Source organism: Nyctibius grandis, chromosome 12 (assembly GCF_013368605.1).
Source record: "Nyctibius grandis isolate bNycGra1 chromosome 12, bNycGra1.pri, whole genome shotgun sequence".
Lineage (NCBI taxonomy): Eukaryota > Metazoa > Chordata > Aves > Nyctibiiformes > Nyctibiidae > Nyctibius > Nyctibius grandis.
In genome coordinates, this window is record NC_090669.1 from 18,017,733 (window position 1) to 18,031,547 (window position 13,815).

Genomic DNA, 13,815 nt, shown 5'->3' on the forward strand with positions numbered 1-13,815 from the left:
GGAATATTAAAGAATTTGTTTTACAACCGATCTATATTTTGGATGTATTAGTATAACACAAGATGAGGTTTAGTTGTTACATGACACGTATTAACCACCAATTATCATAGTTACAACTACTGCAGGTCAGTTTGGATTCTCAGTTTAATACTTTTGAAATTCTCAAAGTAGTAATTATTTTGAAAGAATTTAAAATGTGCTTCTTAAATATAATAAATTATGACCTGTTTTCAAGACCCTAGCTATGCTTGAATATCATGTAGTGATATTTAAAAAAAGAAAAACCGTTTGAAGGACACATCCTAATTTTTTTTTTTAATGTGAGGGATTTTTAATAATGTGGAACCAAAAAAACCATGAGGGAAGAAAATCACTATTCTTGTTTGAGAACACAGGCACACTCACACTCCATTAAACAATCCAAATTTAATATTATTCATGTAAATATTGTGTAGATAGGTATTGTTACACATGTATACATTTATCTACACACATTTAATATACAGGTACACTTATCAATTCAACGTTTAAATGAGTATAAGCCAGACTATGATACTCAGTTTTTCCATCCTTGGACTTACAGAACACTCTTGAAATACTGGTACAATGTACTGCTCCTTGTCGAGAATGTCGGCTTCAGGCCCACTGGAAATAATAGATTTTTATTGTACTTCTGGAAACAATACACTACGTTTTCCATTTAGCGCTCTCTGTACTTTCTTTGAACAAAGGACTCAACTCATGGAAAATGTACTGTAATAAGAGTAGAAAAAAATGTACACTTCACTTTTTCAGTGGTTAGGATGTCCTAAAACACATGAACGGATCTCTGCCTCCACTGCTTTGCATCAAGTTAGACTTGTGTCAAAACGAAATTAGAATCTTGCTTACCGTGTGTTTCCCCTTTCCAAAGTATGGATGTCGTATACTGATCACAAGTTAAAACTGAAGTTTAAATACCCATCAAGTTGCATCTCACGAGTGGTTTATTCATTTGGCCCCTGTCCCCATCCACTGCCTTTGGGGCTTGCAACTCATAGAAGGATGGCACTGTAGCTTCTTTCTCCAGCTCCTGAGCATAGATCCATCAGCCTGAGCTGCCATCATCCAGACGTGTGTCTGGCACTGCACTCCTGGAGCAGGGAGAAGGCAGACAGACAGACTGCACTGCAACTGTGCATATGTGGCCTACAGAGCCCTGCAGTTGGAAGACTCGCTGGAAGGCATTCCCTGCATCAGTCTCCCTTGTCACCTCATCAGTCGGGCATTGTTATGTGACCCAATACATAAAATTCTGGGTGTGCTCAGAAGAAAACAAAGGATGACTTTACTTGCTCAACTGCTTTATAGCCTTTGACATACTTATGAGCCCTGATCTGCAGCAAGACCTCTGCAATGATGCAGAGGTATCTGAGCATCCCAAAGCGTATTTGATGGTCAACTTCCCAGATATCTCTAGCAAAACCAAAAGCCTTCTGCATATGAGACTTTTTCCTATCTTTGAGCTTCTGGCTCTACTGTACAACGGTTACGATTTTAAGTCCTTTCCAAAGACTGCCTTGAGTTGAAACAAGGATCTTCTAGCCCAGAAGCTACATGTGTGAACTTATGGTTTGGACACATGGAAACATGCCAAGGTACAAAGACGACTCACTGAAACAAATAACATACAAAACAGGGAACACAGATAAGTGGAGTGCTGGACACTGCAGCTTCTGTAGACCAAATGCAGGCATTTGTTCTCCTCACAAGTTCCCAATATTTTAGCCTTCCACTCCATCCTATAGGTGGCATGTTCCATACCCATCCATTGCACCATCCTCTGTGCTCCCCATCCTTTCCTCATGACAGAGGCTCATTATGTCTTCTCAATGTTCTCTTGCACTTTCTCCCCATCTCCAGGTCCTCCCTTCCTGCTCACTGATACGAAGATTTCCCATTTCCTTCAACCTTTCCCCTCCGTTAATGTGTTCTGCTTTATTCTTCTTCCCCATCCTCTAACTGTTTCCTCTCCACATCCCTTATTGCTTTTCCATATTCACTTCCAGTCCCATTTATCACCACATGCCTCCTGCTTTTCTCCACAACACTGTTTTCTTCTGCCTCCACATGATCCTCAGATCTGCTGCCATCACTTATCCATAGTTTATTTTACCTATCATTCACCACATCCCTGTTCCCATCTGTAGTCCTACTTGAAAGGCTTACTTGCTTAACTGCTAAGGTTCCCAAAATTCTGGCATTGATCAGGTGCAGTGATCCACAGTCATTACTCAACCATAAACAACAGAAGAAATGATGAGATAAGGGAAGAGCATTACTTCTGCAAACAAAAATGAATCACAACTCTCCTTAACCCTGCTATCCTCTAGAAAGAAATGGTCTTGAACAGACAAATATGATGTTCCTTACTTCACTCTCTTTGTCTTGCCTCTGATCTTCTGTTTTATTACTCACTGTGTGAACAGAGCTGCATCGATTCCCCTGAGTCTCTGTTTTCCCATGGTCAAAAATCAACTCCTTACTAGATAGCATGAAAAACAGAACTCATTCATTGAACATTTAATGCTGAGTCACCTCAGACTCTTCATTTTCATTTAAAATACAGCCAATGCCCTTGCACTTCAGTCCAATAAAATACTTATCTTCAGTATGATTTCCATTTTTCTGCCAAATCGGCACTCTAACCTGCAAGGCACACCTCCAGTTCTCAGATACAGAAATCTAGATCTTTTTGACCTCAGTAGGAGAGCTGCAACTCATCAAAGGGCATATTTGACAAAATGTTCTTTCCTAAAATCTGTCAGCAAAGATGCACTCTGGATCTAATGAATACCCAGTGCAGGAGCAGAATCTCCTCTTTTGTTTTTAATTTTATTTATACATGTCTCTTTTCTAAAGTAATGGAGCATCTCGTTTGCCTCCATATACCTGCTGTGCACTGAGCTGCTGGAGCCCATAATTTGCCCACAATTACACTCACGCTTTTTCCTAATTGGCGTGTAGGCTGTTCCATTCAACAGATGTCTTTCCACAGTTGCTGGTAGGTAACTTATTTTAAATATTTCTTCATTGCACAGAATTTAACATGTTCTAGTTCATTGATCCAGATGAATCTGGTCACATTCACTTCCCCTTTATTTCCTGTGGCTTCACATTTACTCTTGTAGGCAGGCAAGGGCATCTACTTTGTTATGTCTTTGCCAAAGACATTTGCAATGAAGACCCAACAGATCACTCACTTAATTCTTTCTATGTTCAAACATTTTTCTTTCTCTCTGACTCCCCTTTGTAGGTCTTGTGCTTTCCGCTGTATGCCGTAAACATTTACTATCTCCCAATCCATTGACAGGACTTGCAGTAACCTTGACATAGGAGAACCTTTTCAAAAAAATAAATATTCAGCAATCCACCTATGAGTTTCCTGTCTTTCACACTGTAATATGTTCATCAAGTTAGCCAAACCAGATCATCAGAATCCATACTAGCCATTGGGGAACAAACTGAGAAGCGCTATGTGTACAAACTCATGAGTTACTGGTCCAGAAGTAAAACTAAACCTAACCAAACCCTTCTGCAAAAAGTACAAGAGTCAGTTCTTATACAACATATACAAAACTATTTAATATCCCAGGTACTCATAAAGATTAAATAACTAAATATGAGCAAAATTTTCCATGTGCAAACTAGAAATTATCTGGCAAATCTGACCTCATAAAACTGGGCCATGGCATTTATTGTGTTCATCTGTGGTTCTAATTTGTTTTCAGATTAAGTACTTTAAGCTTGAGTATTTATCTAAGAGTTACCTCTGTATTCAAGATCTTTCTTTTATTTTTTATTTTAGGGATTTTGTAAAAGCTTTTATTCAATTTAAGAAGCCAATTGTGGTTGCTATCAACGGCCCTGCTCTTGGGTTAGGAGCTTCTATTTTACCACTATGTGATATCGTTTGGGCAAGTGAGAAGGCATGGTTTCAGACACCATATGCAACAATCCGACTCACCCCAGCTGGCTGCTCATCGTACACATTCCCACAAATTCTGGGTGTTGCACTGGTAAGATTTTCTACCTTAAATTGCTGAAGAACCTTTCTTAAATTCATGCTCTTCTTTCTCTCTTTAAAAAGTAAACCAGAAAACAACTGTTTCTTTTAGTTGTCATGAATGGAAATGAATCTGTGGAAAGTTCATCTAATCCCTACCAATTTCTTATCACAAGATGACCTCAGAATTCAATATACTACAGATGCTGTACCTAAGAAAGATTGAACACAGGTTGAAAAAGCAAAGATTGTCAAGATCATGGTAGGAAGGGGAAGAAATGCATTAGCAGAATAATGTTGTAGAGTCCTTGTCTGTATTGTGTTAGGATTGTGCAGTAACAGAGCAAGATAATACTCTCTGCTCTCTAAAGACAATCCATAATATTTCCAGTAAGGTTGCTTAGTTTTTACCAGTATAACAAAGCAGAATTTGCCCCACAAAGTATTTCATACTAGGTTCTGTGACTCTTGGCACTGTATCACTGTATCACTGACAGTTAATCTTGTAAAATCAGCCATACAGATTCATCATGCATACCAGCACATTTCTCTTAAATGAAACCCATGATGTGCTCTGGCCACCTGCACAATCCTGAAATAGCTACCGAAACTCCTTTTTAAGTGTTTTGCAGCATGGAAAGATACAGGAGACCATTTATAAATTTAATCTTGAAACCAGCAGGCAAGTATGGAAAATTTTTTAAGGGAATTATAACCCAAGATCACAAGTAATCTTTTGGTTTCACAGGCAAATGAAATGTTGTTCTGTGGGAGAAAGCTGACAGCACAGGAAGCCTGCAGCAGAGGACTGGTGTCACAAGTATTTTGGCCAACAACATTTAGCCAAGAAGTGATGCTACGTGTGAAAGAAATGGCATCCTGCAGTGCAGTGGTAAGAAATCAAACTCCTTTGTGTTTAAATTACATTTCACAAAGGCAAGGGGTGCTCCCAAGGCTCATCACATGGCAGATCCTCAGTTTCCACAACCACACCTGTGGAAGAGGGCTAGCAACAGAAAATCTGGATAGGGATCAGTGAGCTCATGGAGTTTCCCATTTTTCAGTGGCAGGGAGGATCGTTTCCTTTCCCCATCTTCACATTCATTCAGTCTGAGTGGAACCTCCTTGCCTCAGATTTTGAAAGGGGATTTTAGCATAGGTTTCGTTCAGGAGGGTGGAAGAGTCTGAAACTATACAACTGTACTGGGAAATCTCTGTAGGGCAGTAAGAAAATATATTTGCCTTTCACGGAGTCCTGGCCTACTATGTTTCAGCTGAGTCTGCCTTCTTTTCTGCACCTGCCTAGTTCCTGATTCTGCAAAATGTTCTACACAGCGCACCAGAAGGGTAGGATAGTGCCAGCTAACCTCTGCTGTGAAGGAGAGGTGAGATCCAGACACAGAGGGATTTGAACACAATCTGGTCACAGTGTATTATAACTTCCCTTGCGTGTACATAAAAGTTGGAAGAAGATCCTTTCCTATTTTCCCTTCCTAAGGTTTTTTCCCTTCAGGCAGATCCAGTCCTGTTCTGGGCACATCTTTGTTTAAAAAAAATTCAGTGAAGAAAGTGATACTGGCTGCAATAAAACTGTACTAACTGAAGTGTAAATTGTTGGAGTTTCTTGCTATACTTCTTATGCCTGAAACTGGCCTAGCATCCCCCAGTTTCATTTAAAAGATCCATTGTAAAAGAGAAGGTAGAGACACAGGAGATTTTTAATTAAATGAAGTGTAGATTAGATCTCATAAAAGAGTTTCAGAATGAAACTCTGGAAATGTAGCATAAGCTTATTTGATCATGCTGATATAACATGTATTATATGAGTTGGGAACACCTCTGGCCCTTACTGTGAATTCTTGCTTTCTTCACTGTTATTGGCTGCCAATGAAATTTTCTCTTCAGACCTGTTAGGAAGACTGGTGCTAACTTGTGGACAAAGATGAGAGTTAAAACCGTCAAAGACTAGATTTGCTCTCTGACGTCCTAAATGCAAATCAGGTTGAAGTCACAAAAACAATGATGAGCTCATCCAAGATCACTGCGGATACTTGTTCACAAACAGTCCAAAACAAAATACACAGGCCCCGCGATTTGCAATTAACACCATTTACTTGAGTTAAAGGGAAATACTATTTTGGAATAGCAGTGTTGTAACCTAAAACAGATAGGAACTGGGCTTAACATGTAGGTGTTGACAAAGCTGAGTGGAGAGTACGCATCTCCCTTACAATAAACACTGTATTCGTTTACATTAAGTTTTCTGCCCCCAAAAAATCAATAACATATGAATTATTAATGGTTTTGTCTGCCTAGTTGGGTTCCTTGTGAGATACATACTGGTGTTACGTATTTCAAAAAGAATTTTAAAGAAGGCAATCTCAATGTGTCTAAAAATGGGTCAGGGAAAGACAAGCTGAACTATGGGAGCAACCATGGACCTGCTGTTCGTGCCTTTCAGAATTTGCAGCAATTACTAAGGGCTTGAGATTGGGCTTTCCATTGCAAAGACCTTAGGTGATTTGTTATGACTATTTGTATCTGCTAAGCAGATCTAACTCCAGAACACAGTCAGAGGGTGCTTGTTTTGCTTAACAGCCTTCTTTTATAAAATATTTCACTTTTATAAAAAGTAAGTAAATAAACTTTAAAAGGTATTTGCAGTAAAGGCCCTTTCCTATTAATTTCTGTTTTGATAAGGAAATGATGCATGAAGGAAAATTGTTAAAGATGATGGACATGCACATTTGGGTTTCCAATCTCTGTAACCTTAAAGACTACCTTCCAGAAAACAGGTAGCCAATGTATCATACCTCACACATTTTCATTTCAAGGGATCACATTTTCAACAGGAGGGAGTTCAGCTCCTTCTTGTCCTTCATGGCAGACCTTCAATAAACTAAGGTACTTCAGAATCCCTCATTCCTTTTAAAAATGTTGGCACTAACGCATAAACCTCAGAAGTCCTTCATTCTTAAAGATGCTGACCATCAGCAAGTGGAGTTATGGCTGTAAATCAAATCTGATTTCTGTGCCCAAAGGAGTTATTTAGATAGTAAAACAGTCTCAGTAGTGTAAAAATTATGTTCATGCCATTATCTGTAATAATTTTGTCAGATTCAAAATGAAATACTGAGCGATATTTTGGCTTTAGGTATTGGAAGAGTCCAAATGTCTTGTGCGGAGCTTCCTGAAATCCGGACTTGAAGATGTGAATGAGAAAGAGTGTCAGATGTTAAAACAGCTGTGGAGCTCTTCCAAAGGACTGGATTCGTTATTCAGCTACTTGCAAGACAAAATTTATGAAGTCTGATGTCTTGGCCTAACTTAAAGAGAAAATGCTCCCCTTGTGAACAGAGTCAAACATTACCTGTGTTTGAAAAGCAGAGGCAATGCATCATTGAGGAATTTGTGACAGTGTATCCTAATACATATGGTTGTGTCGATTTCCTTGTGAGCTACACAGCTGCTTGTAGCTGGTTTGGTTTTGTGTAACCGAGACGTAGGCAGGCTTGTTCAGTGCACATAATCTCTACAGAGGGCTGCATCTTTCACATGCTCATCCAGATAAAAGTATACATTCCATGTGCTTGAGAAGCACCACTGAGGCCCAATAAGGCATCTGTAATGATTTATTTCGTCTGTACTTCTTAACTTATTCTTGCTCTTGCAACACATCTGGGCTGACATAGAGGGCTCAATCTAAAAACTGGGTCAGCACAATATTTTGTAGACCCAAGTACCATGCTTTAGAAATATTTTAATTATTTTTTCTAAGTTCTAACAGTGTAATGGAAAAATCTGATAATTTATATGTATAATATGTAAAGTTAGTTTTACAAAAAAAGTACTAGAATTTTTTTCTTTGTTGAATTTATTTAACTTATTTATTTTGTGTTCATATTCAGCTGTTTATTGATCACAGATCTTATTTTCATACTTCCCTTGACTGAATTAATGGCATCGCATGGGAACGCAAACACATTTTTAGCAGCAAATTGTGTAGAAAAATAAAGAATATATAGAAAACACACAGAATGCTGTGGGCAGTAAAAGAAACAGCCACGTGCATGCTTCTCTATGTGCAAAATTGTACAAAAAATGTATGAAATAGATTAATTTGCCAGGGTTAAGGGGAAAAAAGTGGATTCTGAAACAGTGAGTCCCTCCTAAGTCTCTCTTCACTTTCTGCCTTCTTGAGGAGCATTGAAGGGCTTGCCAACAAGATGCTTTATTTAAGTTTACTATAGTCCTGTTAGCCGGATGTCAGTAACAGGGTGAGTGGTGCCGTTATGTGGCATCGTACTGTTTTTCAGGTTTAAACATCCCCTTTTGGTCTGAAGTCTAAAAGCAAATCCTTATGAGCCTTAGTCTAGTTGCCTGATTCCTCAGGTGTGAGATAATTTCTGCTCTGGAGGCCTTTGGGTGTGGGCCAACAGTTTATACAAGGTGCTAGGTATTGAACTAAGTGGAGGGAGAGGTTTTGTTTTGCTTTTCCCAGCTCTCCACATCTGGCCACCCCACCATCTGTTACAAGAACTTATGGCTATCCATAAAAGTAGTCCACAATAAACGACAAAAATCCAGTCTGCTATTTTAGAATGTGATCCTAGTACTTTTCAGTGACACTGACTGACTTCTGAACACTGGATCGCTCTCATTTCTGTCTTGCTAGTAAGGCAATTAATATGGAAATATCACAAGCACGCTCTGTGACTTCACCTGCCATTTTAGTATGCCCAAATTAAAACCTCTTGAAGCAGAAGCTTTGCACATTTGTTTGCTTTGTAATTTGTGCACTTGCTCTCCATCCTTGAGCTCAGTGACTTGGTTATGGTCTCAGCCTCTGCAAATGAGGCTGCTACGTTTTCTCCCGCCCAGTATTTCCATGAAGAGTTTCAACAGAGCCTTTGTAAAGTTAACGAACAGGTGATTATAGTAAACAGTAGCCTTCAACACATTAATACAACATTTCTTTTTCCACAAATAATTGAAATTGCTGTTTCTATGGCCTAATTGTACCACTGAATTTTAAGGAAATCATTACCCTAAAGACAGAAGTTCTCATGGAAATTCTTCATTAAAAAGACAACATCTGGCTTCTAATTAGCCTCATGTAAGTGTTTTAAAAAAAACTTATTGAAACAAGTAACTTATTTTTAAATGTCTGAAACAGAACTCTCTCAATAACTATTTGAAACTTATTTTTAAATGTCTGAAACAGAACTCTCTCAATAACTATTTGAAGTGATGGATGCACCACTTGTTTTATACTGATACTTGCTTATTTCCACAACCTGCCAGCAATGGCACAGCACACACGCGCAAAGGCTTGCCTGGATCGAGGCCGCAGGACCCCCTGCTATGCCAGGGTGCGCACGTGAGCCCCCTATACGGCAGTGCCCTTAAGATGAGAGGGATTACTCAAGTGAAAACCACTCACATGCATACGTGTTTGCACAATCAGGCCTCCAGCATATGGCTTCAGAAAAAAAAAAAAAAAAAGAAGAAAAAAAAAGCAATGGAAAGTACCACAATTCCTCAATTTCCTTTCTTTCCTTTATTCCCGTCCAGAGAGCCATAACTCCTAATCATGTGCTAATAAGATATTAGGAAGTTTATTTCAATACTATGCTTGTTTTTTGTAGATAAATATAGAAAAATTGCTCAGCAGTGTGAAGGTATGCTTTCCATATGAGATTTTTGAACAGAGAAGAATCATAAGTTGTTAGACCTTTAAACTGCATCATTTCATCTGAATTTTCAGATATCTGTATCTTAGCATTTTTTATGACAAAGGAATGGTTGAAATAATACATTTTCTATAATTATTTTTCCATTAAAGCAAGCGCTAACCATAGTTAACATTTTTAATTATTCATATCTATACAGTTACAATCTAGTTTTCACGGAATCTATTTTCCCTTCAAAAAAGAGTAATAACAATGTCAAAAGCTTCTTTTCCAGTATTTAAAGATCAGAATCAATTTTCTCTTGTGTTTCTGTCCTTACTAGGTATTCAGATATCTAGATGTACTGTACATATTAGTCTGGGTACCTTTACTAATATTCACCGTATTTAAGATTATAAATGCAATTTGTTGTTAAGTATGTTATTTTATTCTTGTGTAAATTGTTTTGTACAATCTACAGTTTTGCATTTGTAGATATTAAAGGTAAGCAATTTATTTTGTGTTGTCCTGCATGTATATTTTTGCTGTAGATAAGTGTTGCTTAGTTTACTATTTCAGTACATTTCTGTTTAAATGAATAAGCTTACAAACTTTAATACAGTATATATTTTCAGAATATAAACTTTTATATTTCTGTGGTAGGTTAGGGTATGCGTTTTAGGCAATCTTTTTCACTACTATTAACTGTTCTTTTAATCTATAAGATAATGGTTTTGTGCCAATAGTTTTTCATTGAAATAAAATGCTCTTTTAATGTTAGGGATAAACAGACAATTTTGGTTGGGGTTTGTTTTATTTTGTTCTTTTTTTTATTATTATTTTGCCAGCCTTTACAGTTTTAAATGTAATTTATAAATGTATTGCATTTGTGAATAAGCCTTACCATTAGGTACAAGAAATCTTTAAAGCTACATAATTTCTTATGTAGTACTAAGGACTTCCCCAAATAATTGCTGTAAGAAAGTTAGCAAATCAGAGTACAGGGCCTTAAGTTTTTCTTGTGAAAAGGGTAATACGGGTTGTTTCTTTTGAACAACATAGGTAGACTTGTCAGCATGGGCTTTGTTATATATAAACTGTGCATTTGTGCTCCCAGCCACAGTAGTTTAATCTCAGGCTTTGTGTGGCTGGGTCTATAAAAGTCAAATCTGGCTAAAGCCAGCGCTCTTTAGGAGACACTAAAGAAGTTTACATAAGAGACTTATAGACAATCTTAATCATAGTACACTTGGGTACTCGGTATCCTAGATGTGTTATCTGTGTCTGCCCAATTAACCGTATGTTTTAAGCCATATTAAATCTCTTTACTGCTACTTTAAATACTACACTGAAAGTCATTCACTAGCTTGCTTACTCACAGACAGGATTTCAATTTTTAGTGAATAAAAATATTATGCCTTCCATAAAAACAGAGGACCAAAGAACTGCATTATTCTAACAAAGCATTAGTTCCTTTGCCAGTGAACTAGTCTGACATTTGTACTGAAGATCAGATAGTCTCTTTCTGCTACAAACACTGCATTCTCATCCACGTCAAGTGTAAGGGGAAAAGATGTATCCACGGACCTATTGGGAAAGGAGTGACGTTCAGCTAGGATGGCATGTCTATTGGTAAGGCTTATTACCAAACCTCTGAGATGAAGCAAAGAACCAAAAATTCACAAATTATGTCAATGTAAATTTATTTTCAAAACTTGCACAAATAATTAATTGTAGAACTTTGCAAATTAGGCCCTTAAGTTATTTTGTCAGAACGCCATGGAACAGACTAAAACAGTTTCTAATATTTGTAATGATGAGTACATATTATAATATTATAAGGGTACAGGCACCCCTATATCACAGTGTTGTAAATATTTTCTGAAACTGGTACAGTACTGAGGGACTTGTATCTTCTGATATATCAAATATTGACTGTCTAGATCAAATTGTACACAATTTATTTGTTGATGGTCCTGTAACTAGTGTATGGACACATTTCTGGGTGCCTTAGAAGTTGTATTTTTCATGTGTGTTAATATGCAGTATTTATACATTGTGAGAAGCTGCTTTGAATAAAAACATTCAAACTTCATTTCAATGCAGTGATTTTCAGTTTTACATAATCAGAATGAATGTGATAAGGAGTAGGCACCACGCTTGTATTATGTATGAGAAAGCTATTCATGGACTCCTGCCTTTTAAAAGAAAACAGGCATACAGCAGGCTTTTAAAAAGAGAAATTAAACTTAAATCATCTTTTTTTTTTTAAATGGCAAAAACCAGGGCACTAAAAGACACTGCAATAAGAACTCTCTGAAATCATTTATCATGATCCATCTCATTTATCATTTCATGATCAAATCCAAGAAAACCACCAAGAACTGTCTTATAAATACACTTCTAGGACACCTTCTCCACCATTATCACTTCCACTATTTTATATCTGCCCAGAACCGAATACTAACAGTATTTTGGCTCCACGTGAGGGAATTTGATTTTGCAGTGGTATTGCTGGAGAGGCCAAGATTCAGCCCAGAACCCCATCACGTGTTGTGAAGCTGGATCACCCTGTGGTCCTCCCACATGGTTATAGATGGCAGTCCTTCCGTGGGGTCTCTTGTATACAAGGTGATCGTTTGGCTGTAGCATCCATGAAATTATGTATCATCTCCCATGATTAGAAGGGTAACTGTAAATTACTTCTGCCTGGGGCAGAAAAGGAAGGATATTTTTACAGGGAGCCAGTGTTACTTACAGAACAAGGTCTGAAAAAATGACCTACACTTGATTAAAAGGACAACAACTATGTTCCAGCAATTATCTTGGTTAGCTTTAAACTGATGGACACTGTTAGTAAAAACTGTGGTCAGCTATTTAGAGCAGAGGATTGAGCAATTTAGTCTTGATTCACCATCAACAAATCCAATTATTTATTACAGTGACTCTTGTCAGGAATTAACTTACCGTAGCTTGCACTGGACTGTAGGCAGTGTGCACATGATGAACAGAGTATGACACCTTTCTCGTCTGGCAGATTTATTGATAAGTTTTGGTCTTAACAGAGATTGACAATGCTTGAATTTTATTTTAAATAATAACTCATTTTTAAAGGAAAGCAAAAATTATTTAAAATTTAAAAATCCATCCAAATATTATAAGTCAAGGTTTTTTAAAGCAAGATAAATGTTAGTCCTTGTTGCTGTAAATTTATATACCAACTATATGGAAGAGGAACCCATTAAGTATATATAAAGAAGGTCTACAAATCTAAGCAGACAAAACACTGGTCTATGAATTGCACATAGAAAAGAGCAGGCAGGTATTAATCCCCACTTAAGATATAAAAAGCACTCAAACAGGTCAAAGCTCTACATAAACTAAGACGTGCTATTTCTCATTTTGCGTTTTGAATAACAGACAGAAACAATGTTGCATATCGAGAGAACACGGAGAGGTTTTGAAAGGAATAAACAGCAAGTGAAAGCACATGAGAAAACCAGAAGGACATCATTTCAAAGGCTGGCGGGGTTCGAAGCAAATCAAGTCTCAGAAGTCGGACTAGGGGGCAGTTTGGTTGAGGAGCAAAAAGCCAGAGGGTGAAATTCTGGGCCTATTACCTTCAGGAATTCACCTCTCCCTGGTGCCCTATGTTGCATGAAACACCCTCAGAAGAGTATAAAACTTAATAAAATGTAACGCTTCATGACTCTGATGTCTGACTTATCCTCAAAACCAATCCACAGGCATAGCATGGAGAGAGTTTCAAATTACTAAGAAAGCCAGAGTAACAACCTGCTCTAGAATTCAAACCATTTGAATTGTGCTAGCACATCTTTGCTTTAATTTATACGCTTTCCTTGGGTTTACAAAATTTGCTCATTACAGATGTATAAGAAAAACAGAACCATTTAGGACTTTGTTGAATTCCAATTATTAAGTCCATCTGGCTTGACACAATAATTTTTACCTGGAACTGTCAAAAGCAGTATGGGAGAAAGAAGGGAATTTTCATTTTGGGAAAAGAAAACAGCGTATCATTTATTAGGGTAAAAATTAATGTACACAGAACATGAAGCAAAGACCAGAAATGCACAA

At 37.5% G+C, this 13,815-nt stretch overlaps 1 protein-coding gene across 1 annotated transcript in view; it reads left to right on the top strand.

Moving 5' to 3' along the window:
• CDYL2 (chromodomain Y like 2) overlaps positions 1-11,771 on the top strand; it is a 60,830-nt gene extending 49,059 nt beyond the window's left edge. The window contains exons 5-7 of the mRNA XM_068411390.1: positions 3,848-4,058; positions 4,794-4,937; positions 7,200-11,771. Coding sequence (XP_068267491.1) covers positions 3,848-4,058; positions 4,794-4,937; positions 7,200-7,358 — 514 coding nt within the window. The 3' untranslated portion in view covers positions 7,359-11,771. The remainder of the gene's footprint in view (positions 1-3,847; positions 4,059-4,793; positions 4,938-7,199) is intronic.
• The last annotated feature ends 2,044 nt before the right edge of the window (positions 11,772-13,815 follow it).